Raw genomic sequence first — 12,247 nt, 5'->3', positions numbered from 1 at the left:
GCGGCTTGCCATGCCATTTCCACCTGGCGCCTCAGTTGGACCAGCGTTCGTGCTGGACGTGCAGACCGCGTGAGACGACGCTTCATCCAGTCCCAAACATGCTCAATAGGGGACAGATCCGGAGATCTTGCTGGCCAGGGTAGTTGACTTACACCTTCTAGAGCACGTTGGGTGGCACGTGATACACGCGGACGTGCATTGTCCTGTTGGAACAGCAAGTTCCCTTGCCGGTCTAGGAATGGTAGAACGATGGGTTCGATGACGGTTTGGATGTACCGTGCACTATTCAGTGTCCCCTCGACGATCACCAGTGGTGTACGGCCAGTGTAGGAGATCGCTCCCCACACCACGATGCCGGGTGTTGGCCCCGTGTGCCTCGGTCGTATGCAGTCCTGATTGTGGCGCTCACCTGCACGGCGCCAAACACGCATACGACCATCATTGGCACCAAGGCAGAAGCGACTCTCATCGCTGAAGACGACACGTCTCCATTCGTCCCTCCATTCACGCCTGTCGCGACACCACTGGAGGCGGGCTGCACGATGTTGGGGTGTGAGCGGAAGACGGCCTAACGGTGTGCGGGACCGTAGCCCAGCTTCATGGAGACGGTTGCGAATGGTCCTCGCCGATACCCCAGGAGCAACAGTGTCCCTAATTTGCTGGGAAGTGGCGGTGCGGTCCCCTACGGCACTGCGTAGGATCCTACGGTCTTGGCGTGCATCCGTGCGTCGCTGCGGTCCGGTCCCAGGTCGCAGGGCACGTGCACCTTCCGCCGACCACTGGCGACAACATCGATGTACTGTGGAGACCTCACGCCCCACGTGTTGAGCAATTGGGCGGTACGTCCACCCGGCCTCCCGCATGCCCACTATACGCCCTCGCTCAAAGTCCGTCAACTGCACATACGGTTCACGTCCACGCTGTCACGGCATGCTACCAGTGTTAAAGACTGCGATGGAGCTCCGTATGCCACGACAAACTGGCTGACACTGACGGCGGCGGTGCACAAATGCTGCGCAGCTAGCGCCATTCGACGGCCAACACCGCGGTTCCTGGTGTGTCCGCTGTGGCGTGCGTGTGATCATTGCTTGTACAGCCGTCTCGCAGTGTCCGGAGCAAGTATGGTGGGTCTGACACACCGGTGTCAATGTGTTCTTTTTTCCATTTCCAGGAGTGTAACTTCCGTGTAAAAGAGCATAGTGCAGTAGGGACAAACCGAACAGGGTAGCACTGAATTAGACAGACTGTCGTTGTATTTGAGCTGATGGTGCTTCTACTCACCATCCGGCAATCCTGATAAATGTATTCAGTGTTTTACCCCAAATAACGTTTGGCAAATCGTAGGAAGGTAACTGCCATATACTTGCCGTTCGTCTCAAGAAGTCTGCAACCTCTCAGACACTACAGCATGACGGGTTGCATATGCACAAGGCGCTGCCTATCCAGACTGCGTCGACCCCAACAGGGACGACAGACGACAGGGAAAGCGCCACCAGAGATTTGGTTGGGCTGTTTAGGGAAGGAGACCAGACAGCGAGGTCATCGGTCTCATCGGATTAGGGAAGAATGGGGAAGGAAGTCGGCCTTGCCCTTTCAAAGGAACCATCCCGGCATTTGCCCGGAGCGATTTAGGGAAATCACGGAAAACCTTAATCAGGATGGCCGGAAGCGGGATTGAACCGTCGTCCTCCCGAATGCGCCACCAGAGGTCCTCCGTGCCAGGGACCTGTTTCCTTCGCCGTGTCACGTGTGCGGAACTGGATCGACACGAATCTCTCCGCGTTTCGTCTGTAGAGGGTGGCGCCAGCCAACACCTCTTCAGTTCGTTCCAGCGGAGCTCAGGACCGATTCACGCGCTCAGCCAGAGCCCAGTCGGAAGCCGCCGCAGTGGGACCTACGACTTTCCAGCGATATTCCGAGTCGTAAATGTCGGCCGATTACGTCGAACGCTAACCAACTCCGTCGTTTTAGATTATCAGTGACACGGCCCACTACGTTTATTCACTGTGTGTTTCAGGTGTATGCCTGTCAGTCTCTGAGAAGTAGTATTACTTTTTATTGAGAAGAGTTTCTTTTGTTATTAAATCTCTGTGTTGTTATCGTAATAGACTCTTGTTCATGTTTATCTTGGACTTTTTATTTCGAATCAAGCAGCTCCCCGTAAGAGATATAGCAGTTCTGCCACGATCGACTACCTGTAATATCTCGTCAAACTACGATGGATCTGTACGTAAATTTCTATGAGTCATATTTTGTTTTGTTCAGTCTTTGTAATACTTTTAAGAGTCCTTATAAAATAATCTATCGATAAATAAAACTGCTACATACACTAACATTACTACAGCTAGTACTGCTGCTGCGACGACGGCGGCGTACCCTCACTACCTGAGCATTCACATCTGAACCTTCGAGAAGGTACGGCAATAAACCTCCCTAAGTCCATTTATCACTAACTCTTACGCTACTGAAAGGATGCTTGCCTTTCCACCTTACCTATTGCCCTTTATACAAGCTCCACGTTCAGAGTAGCCACCGTTTTCATGTTGTTCACAAAATAGCTGGGGAAATAAGCAGTCGCTACACTCCTTATGCAAGAGCTGCTTCGACGTGCGATAAAGGGAAAGAGACATCGGTTCTTGCTCACCCACAGCAGATATTCAAAACGAGCGTTGCAATTGAAAATGCCACCAAATGAAAAATCTGTTTTGGTTGAAGGGTTGTCCGCTGCAATAAAAAAGATTACCACGTTAACTACGGAATGTGTCTTAGATATAGAGCGAATGGGACGGTAGAAAGTATTGTGCATAAATGGTGCTGTTTGTTTAATAGATGGCACAGGTGTGGCACCCGACTATAGCCAGCTACAAAATAGTGCATAAAATTTACGAAAAAATAAAGAAAACCGGCTTTTCATGGCACGTAATCCAACATACTACCTTCATCAAATTTCTAAGAGTGTTTTACACGATATTGTGACTTAACAATTAGTTCTGTGCTCGTTGGATTCGAAAACTCTCCAGATGACTGTCTCTGTACTTCCATGCAGGAGGACGTGGCCAAATAAGGAGAATCGTGACTCGTGATTCCTACACCAACTCGGCGCCGTCTCGACCACTCCCCCCCCCCCCCCCCCCCTCCAAAACCGCTCCACCACATGCACTCAAATAATGTTAAAAAAATGGTTTGAGCCAGAAATCGTATGTAAGTCTATTGTATTTCTAGATGGATTTCACGTTGCGTTGCTCGGGTACGTTTTTATTCGGATTTTCTATTAGTCCATCCTTCTCCCTCACTCTGTCCATCTACTCCTCCCACTCTCTCTGTCCATCTCCCCCTCCGCCCTTCACCAGCTCATATCCTTGTCTTTCCGTTCTTTGTCCATCATCTCCTCTCCCCTCTCTCAGTCAATCTTTTTTCCGCTATATCCGTCAATTTCCTCCTCCTCTTTTCCTGTTAATTTCATCCTCTCCCCCCTCACTCTGCCTATCTTTTCCTCCCCCGGTATCTGTCCTTCTCCTCCTCTTTCCTTTCTGTCCAACTGCTTCACTTCGGTCTCTCTGTCCATTGCTGCTTCCTCCCCGTCTGTGTGTACCCTTCCTCCGCCCTCCTCCCACCACATCGTTGTCCCCCTAGCTATCTCCTCATACCCTTTTTTCCTGCCACGTTGTTAATCTCACACAAATAGGGGCTCGTGGTTCTTACCCCCACAGTATTTCTTTACCGATCCTAACTAATATGTGTACCATATTTGGTTGAAATCGTTCTGGGGATTTGCGATGAGCTTGATGCCCACGTACGCACATGTCAAATACATTTCACATATATCTACCGTATTTCATACGTATTTGTACGCATATTTCACCTGTGTCTCGAGACTTTCGCCCTGTAGTTTCATTTCCAAACAGCTCTCTATCTGTGACGTCGTACCTATTGAATTATTTTTCGTACATTTAAATAATCTTTCAGGTGCACCCACTTGCACATGTGGCTACTGTCTGCGAAATGTGTTGTAAATAGAGTTGGTAGTAAAGAAGAAAAAAAATTAAAACGCCTTGCATGATGCGGCAGTTTTTCACGTCTCGTTCTTTATGACGTCATATCTCCTGTATTACAGATTGTACAACGTACAACAATATATTCTCGTATGTACATTCAATGACATATGAGGATATTATCTACGAAATGAGTCACGAATATAGTTAGTCATGTATCATGATGCTGTTTCACTGCACGAAAAGCGTAACGTACAAAGGGATTAACTTTTTTCTGTCACCGTTTTGTAGGGATCGTCAGGGAGAAAAACATTCGTAAAGGTTTTCAATTATGTGTAACGTCTGTTACAAGTGTCAAATGGTTCAAATGGCTCTGAGCACTATGGGACTTAACATCTGAGGTCATCAGTCCCCTAGAACTTAGAACTACTTAAAGCTAACTAACCTAAGGACATCACACACACCCATGCCCGAGGCAGGATTCGAATCTGCTACCAGAGCAGCAGCGCGGTTCCAGACTGAAGCGCCTAGAACCGCTCGGCCACACCGGCCGGTTTTACAAGTGTTAGTCTCAAATGAGGAATAACTAAAGGTTAAATAAATTAGGTTAAATAAATAAATAAATAAATAAATAATGTGTGGGTAGTCCGCATCATCGGCTACCTTTTTTTCACACATACCCCCAGCCCTGCAATATCTAGGTGGTTGTTACCCCCACGGCGATTCTTTCCAAACAGTAAGTCATACGTGTACTAAGTGCAGTGGTTTAGGAGGAGATGTGGAACATATGTGAGTTACTATGCATGATTATACGACTTTCTTGTGTTCAGTTACAGTGATACACAATATATGGCAATTGTTGTATGGCATACTGTGTGGACTGCCACTTCCTGGTATCCAATTAGCCACTGCATCCACCAAGAGGCGCCCTCATGCAGCCCCCTCGTGGAGACTGCTTCTAGAACGTGACATCACTCTCAAGTTTTCCTTTTGTACCCGAAAAGTGCAGAGTACCTTTATATGACAGGATCCAGCCGCCCAGATACAATTCCAATTCATATTGTGACATCTTTTCAGAATATTTGTAGTAGGTCATCCAGTATTCAACTATTCCTAACTATATCCATAACAATATTGTTTCTCAATCCCTTTCGATCTTTTATCTGCAATCTTCGTCTCCTTCTCCCTGTCTACATCCGTGCTATTTCGATGTACTTTATAATTTCATACCCTGGCAGCAACAGAGGTGGCAATAGAACCTTACTCCCTAGATTAAAGAAAATGAAGCACTTGAAGATAAAAATTAAATGAAATAGTTATGTAAATAACGAATATTTCCTAGCTCCATTGACACATTACTGTAAACTAATAATATGGTCCCATACTGGGCGCCAAAATGTCATAAAATGGAACAGATAATGCTATTGAACAAACACTGATTGCTAAATGAAATAAAATTTCGAACTGGTAAAGCAGGAAGACATTCACTTTTACTATCATCTTTCACATATCATCGATGCAAAAATAAAACCATGGCCGATTTGACTGCACGGGGGTTTCATTCAGTAGTTGTGCATATCATGGGGAGACCCACTAACCATTTTGTCTCATCACATGGTGGAGTTTGTGTTACATGCGTGTGTGGGTGGCTGACGTAACGTCAGCGTGATGTGCCGATGTGGTACCGAATTTGTCTTGCTGTCGCGTGGGAGTTGAATGACAGCTGGCAACTGTTCCCTTCGTGTGTTCAGTGGACATCCATCCTGCCTGAAGCCCAAGAGTCAAGCATCAGACCACAATAAATATCATCCAACACACAATTGATGCTGAGGACTTCACAAAGTGAAAACAGACACAGAAATGAGTGCAGAAATCGGATTCCAAGTCTGAAAATATAGTCTGACGTGCCTCCAGAATGTTTCATGCAAAACAGTATGTAAATCAGCATGATGGACGACAGTCTCCTGAAAGTATCTTCTATAGGACTCTTGAGTCGCTTCACAATGGACTTCGAATCATATCTGCATAGGGCATAAAGTCTCACAGCATGGACTCCAGGTGATCCTAGACTGATTTCTATAATCTCCGAATGACTGTTCCTAAAGAGTCCCAGTCTGGACTCCAGCTGATCACGAGACTGCCCTGCTCAGTCTGCAGTGTCACCCAACGACCAATAGACGCTGTGTAACCAGGCCTGTCACTTTTACTTACAGGAAGATAAGGTTTACGTCATACCTTCAAAACGTATATGTGTTGCTGCTAGTGTACAACACTGGAACTCAGCATCAGTCTCACACCATTCCTGTTGTAGTAACTTCTATATGTAATCACTAGTTACCTAGTGACACAATGGCGATTTCTTCTTTTTTGGGGGTGGGGGGGTGGGGGGTGGGGGACCATTCAGAATTCCTCCAGCTACTCCTCGGTATTCCTGAGCGGTCTAGAATAGAACTCTACAGCTTAACTATCGCAATATGAAAAGTGGTGGTGGGGGAGGGAGGGAGTTGTATTTAGTGCCCATCTTTTGAAAATATAGTTATCGAATCATCTTCATTTCCTTTGTGCCTTTATCCCACTTCTAGTCCTTGTTACCATGGATTTGGCGGTGTTAGTGTCAGAGGGTGGCCAGATGCCCTTCCTGTCGCCACCCCGACAGGGAGTTGCGTTTAGTGCCCATCTTTTGAAAATATTGTATCGAACCATCTGTATTTCCTTTGTGCCTTTATCCCACTTCTAGTCCTTGTTACCATGGATTTGGCTGTGTTAGTGTCAGAGGGTGGCCAGATGCCCTTCCTGTAGCCACCCTGAACCTCCACCCCCCTCCCCCTAGACGGAATTAGTGTATCCGAGTTGTCTGCGTCTAGTGTAAGCCATGAAATTATGCGAACGTTTTCAAATGTCTGCGAGTCGTGCAACTGAGGTGGAACATGGGGACAAGCCCGGTATTCACCTAGAGAGATGTGGAAAACCGCCTAGAAATAACATCCAGGGTGGCCAGCATACCGGCCGTTGTCGTTAATCCGCCAGGCGGATTTGATCCGGGGCCGGCGCGCCTACCCGAGTTCGGGAAACAGTGCATTAGCGCCCTCGGCTACACTGGCGGGTTGCTGGATTCTAGTCTAGTACTTTATATTTTAAGACTTTGAAAAAAAATTACTTTTTTTATTGAATTCTTATATAAGATTCCGCAACTGTTTTAAATTTTCCAGTGAAACTTAATCCAATTTTATTAAATATTAATAGAGACTGAGACTTTCCACAACAAACGTCATGTTCATCCTTTCAGGTTCAGGACCCTTCTTACACAAGTAGATATCTTTAAAAGGTACTTTGTGAATGAAAATCAATAACTATTAACGAAATTTGTAATTTCCTTTAATTTTTTGTGGTAGTCATAAAGTACCTGACCACTCGGAGTAAACATGACGAATAATGCGTTTTTGTGGCTAATGTTTTGCTAAGAGATAACGTCATGTTCTTTACGCTATTTAAACATCAGTACTTATTTAACAAGTATTTTCGTAATAGGAGTTAAACCAGTTTAACTTAAGTTGGTTTCATTAGCTTTTTAAAGCGGTGGGCAGTAAATACCCTCTCCTCTTCGTATTACACGTTATGGATAATGCTATGGTTAACAATAACCCCGTTTGTAAAGGGAGTGCTTTTAAGAACTCGTCCAACTGTCAGTTCTTAAAGGGAACACGCCTTTCGGAGCGAAGCAAATAGTTGAGTTAAGCAGTACCGGTCCATCTTCTGTGTCTTAAGTGGAGCTCTTTCTCTGCGAAGTTGTAATTAATTATAAAATAGGACACGCATTTCAGAGAGAAGCAAACACTTGTGTTAGTCAGCACCTGTCCATCCTCTGTGGTTCAAATGGAGCAGTCTATCTGCAAAGATGGTAATTTCTGTTAGAACCGACTGTTTTTAGGAATATAAGGGATGTACCTGCAAGATGAAATGGGCCGTTAAAAGGCATTAGGATTTCCTAATTTGAGGTTCGAGCAGGATATTTCTGGATCTGCTGCAAAAGACACAATGGGTGGGACGATAAAAAAGTACTGCCACCTGGGGCCGTCAACTTTCTTTGGGAGCCGAAATTACAACAACCAACCATGCTCTCAAACGTTTACAGCTGGGATCTCCGTGAAGAAGTCAACGTGTGTATCCGTGACAGACGCTGTAGCTTGAAGGTCACATTGTCAATCAGGCTAGACGCCGTATTGGTGCAGTATGTCGAAGTGTCGAAGCCCATCACCAAGAAAACTTAAAGAAGAAAAATTTCGTTAAATGTGCTTAGCTTTATTTTAACAACACGCTTTTCAGTAAATCGGTGCTATTGTACAGGGTACAGAACCTGATAATATCTTCCAGCACAGCCTTAGCATTACGAAGGCATTTTTCGTGATGTTTACACCGAGTGGTACTATATGACCATCACAAAAAGTTAAAAAAATACAAATATCGTTAACTGTTTTTTATTTTCATTCACAACGTACTTTTTAAAGTTAAGAAAGATTCTGAACCGGAAGATATGCCATTCACATTTGTTGCGAAAACTTACATTCACTACAAATAAAGTATCGGTTAAGTTTTTCTGAAAAAATTAAGTTACGGAATCTGATGTAACAAATCATTAAAAACAAGAAACTTTTTTGCAAATTTTGAAACGTAAAGTACCAGACTAGCTTACGATAATTTGAAAAGGAGGGCAGAAAGTACCGCGCGCTCCCACTCTTTGGAATTTCGAGGGTTAGGCATATTGTTGGTTGCTCTATGCTACAACTCGATCAGTGAATGTTACGAATATAGACAGAAAGTACAGCCACAGCCGAGCGTTGGAGTCATTTATGCTGCCGCTCAGGTAACCACAAATCTTCTGCTGTCATTGTAGGGTCATTCGACGTAATCTCTCTGTCACTTGCGTTCATTTTCTCACATACACTTATTCTTCGATATCTTCTCTTGTTGACCGAGCAGTGACTGCTGGTCCAATAAACTGTTGAATGGAAAACTACGCTTTGTCATTAATTTCAGCGTTATAGTGTCACTTGATGAAGTCAGACGCTTGAAACCGTAACTCATGGCCTTATTTATTAAATCTACTTATTTGAGTGCGACTACAACTCTTAATTACGTAGCTTCGTAATTTCCCAAACTGACTTTCGCGTGACCCTTTACAGTTAGGTAGTACATGGAGCATGTCCTCACTCATAATGTGAACCAGAAGCCTTGGCAGATAAATATATGCCATTAATAGTGAATCCTCAACATTAAGAAGTATTTCATACATTCGTCACCGGAAGCACTGTTTTCTGTGGGTCCTTGAAGCTCTGTTAGTGACTTATGATTTCTAACGTCCTGTCTTCATATTCCCCTAAAATAACTTGAAATTTCTATCTATGCATTTTTCTTTGTTAACACATGGCGCATCAATAACGTATGACGCAATATATTGCCCATATCCCAGAAACAAAGAAAAGACCATATGTTAGTATCATTTGAAATCCACCTGTTAATGTCCTCATCTACCTTCGCATTTCCTGGACCGATGTTTTTTGTCCTCAATCTGTTCAAAAAATGGTTCAAATGGCTCTGAGCACTATGGGACTTAACTTCTAAGGTCATCAGTCCCCTAGAACTTAGAACTACTTAAACCTAACTAACCTAAGGACATCACACACATCCATGCCCAAGGCAGGATTCGAACCTGCGACCGTAGCGGTCGCGCGGTTCCAGACTCTAGCGCCTTTAACCGCTTGGCCACCACGGCCGGCCCTCAATCTGTGAATCTTGTTTTTAACAGATAGGCCACGTACGCTGCGCTAGTACAAGGGGTGCAGAAATGCCATCGTCGATGTTACCTGAGTGTCTGATTTGCAAATTTCAGAGGCGCTGCGGATGTATCCGCCCGCTAACTTCCTGGACCGCGAGGCTTCGCGTGACTACCAGATCCCGGGGAGCGATATTGTCCTCCCCAAAGGCACCGGCGTCGTTGTGTCCGTTACAGGCCTTCACCACGATCCCCGCTACTGGACGGAACCGCACCGGTTCATTCCAGATCGCTTCAAAGAAGCGAACTCAAGGGACAGACCGAACTATACATTCCTGCCCTTCAGTGCTGGGCCCAGGACGTGCATCGGTGAGTACATAGCGTAACACTACCATGAAGCGCACACAGGGTGACAGTTATTGAACTATGTGAAACAAAATCGTCGTACCTTCTGAGAGGTTTGCAACACGACGTTGAAACACACGGTTGGCCGCCGACATCGATGGGAATTAGTATGTGCATGGTGTAGCGACGAAGGCCACTTTCATTTGGATAGCTTCGTCAGTAAGCAAAATTGGAGCATTTTAGGACTGAGAATCGGCATTTCGCGATGGAGAGTACATAGTCAGTGGGTGAATGTGTGGTGTGGAATGTCCAGTCAGGAATAGTTGGAACGGTGACTACCGAACGGTACGTGAAGGTTTTGAAAGATGATTTAATCCCTATTATCCAAAGTGACCATGATTTTGACAAGACCTGGTTCATGCAAGACGGAGTTCGAACCCATAGAAGCAGGAGCACTTTTGGAACCCCATTCTGACTCTTGGGTACCTAGGGGCCACGGGTATGGGCCCGATTAGCCGCCATATTCTCCGGATCCGAAGACATTCGACTCCATTTTTGTGTGGCCATATTAAGGACAAAGTGTATAGCAATAACCCCAAAAACCATTGTTGAGCTGAAAACAGTCATTCAGAGGTTATCGACAGCATCGATGTTCCGACACTTAAGCGGGTCATGCCAAATTTCGCTATTCGTCTGTGCCACATCGTCGGCAATAGTGGCAGGCATATCGAATATGTCGTAACCTAAATCCTGCAGTATTGAATAAATTGTGTGCGTCCCGTAGTTTGTAACTAATGTACTTTTTCTGTAATTCAGTTATGGTCATCCTGTAAACATGAATTTTGTGACTGTGAAAAATACTGCTTATTAAATACACACCGTTTACTGCATAAATCTAACTGAGATAAATTACGCCACAGAATTAAAGAATCACTGTTTCGAAACCCCGTAATTTCTACACATTACGACGCTTAAGTTTCTGATTTGCTTCAAAAGTATGTACAACGTCCTTATTTAATGGTACAAAAGGGCGGCGCTCTGCAACGTCACATTGGATTTGACGACGCATCAAACAGTAAGGTGTAGACACACCTCGGGAGTTCGTGTAACGTTAAAGTGGGTTGATTAAATCACATAGACACCAAATTTCACCGCAGGTGTCCCTAACGCTATTGCGGACGCGTCACACTTTTATTTTTCTCGCTTCTGCGATGGAGGCCAAAACCGTGACATCAACCATTGATATCACGCAGTTTCCTTCCAGATACACCAACGTTCAGAATCGGCACGAAAAGGCTCCAGGTGGTGGCGGTGGCGTCGAAGACTAAAGTTCGAATTCGATGCCCAATAGGAAGACGTTCTTCACAGTCGTCGAGACCGTTGACGCCCTCGAGCGTTTCATCCCTTCTCTAATGATCTTGTGAACCTGCATGTTCATAGAACGTGATGACACCATTTTTCTCTTGAGTTCTGGAACCACTGGGGACTGTTGAAAACCATTTGATGAAATTTGAACATCATCCGAAGGAGGAAAGGATTCTTACGTTTTTCGACACATCTGCTTTGTGTCCTCCTGTGCTATGATCACGGGGGAATGCGGTATTGACTCATGCGTGAAAAAAAAGGGGAAAGGGTCCCCCTAAGACCTCTCAGAAAAATTGTTGTTGGCACTCACCCATCTTTACTGACAGCCTTAAAAACTTATCTATACATATAGAACCCGTGACGAAGCTCTAGGAGCTTGCAGGCTGGCAACCCCTTCCACACTGTCGATTCCGGATGGCCTGCTACCAGGTGCAAGGGCAACAGTGTGGCGGTGAAAGAGCAGCGGCGTAGTCTGTCTACAGGCGTCTGGCACTCTCTTCGTGGTACAGGTACAGTTTCAAGGTGGTCAACAAACGTGGGTAGTTGGAACGGAGGGTTTACCGGACTTGGGGGGATCTTGGAATGATCATTCACCGTTTTATTCATGCAAGTGTCAATGTTACGTCCATTACCTACCCCTCCCATCCCCGCGCCCCACCTCCTAATCGTGCCAAAAGACAACACGAAGTAGGAGGGATGATAAAACATAACCCCCCTTTTACTGCATTGGATCATATTCAGATTTTGTCGAATGATGTTGAACAATCCCTAGAGG

The 12,247-nt window shown here is 45.4% G+C and overlaps 1 protein-coding gene across 1 annotated transcript in view; it reads left to right on the top strand.

The window, feature by feature from the left end:
- Positions 1–12,247, top strand: part of LOC126419389 (cytochrome P450 6k1-like) — a 33,011-nt gene that overhangs the window by 15,197 nt on the left and 5,567 nt on the right. Inside the window, exon 2 of the mRNA XM_050086576.1 lies at positions 9,880–10,131. Within this exon, the coding sequence (XP_049942533.1) occupies positions 9,880–10,131 (252 nt within the window). The remainder of the gene's footprint in view (positions 1–9,879; positions 10,132–12,247) is intronic.

This window comes from Schistocerca serialis, chromosome 9 (genome assembly GCF_023864345.2).
Source record: "Schistocerca serialis cubense isolate TAMUIC-IGC-003099 chromosome 9, iqSchSeri2.2, whole genome shotgun sequence".
Lineage (NCBI taxonomy): Eukaryota > Metazoa > Arthropoda > Insecta > Orthoptera > Acrididae > Schistocerca > Schistocerca serialis.
The sequence above is the reverse complement of the archived record's forward strand: the minus strand, read 5'-3'. Positions and strand labels throughout refer to the sequence as shown.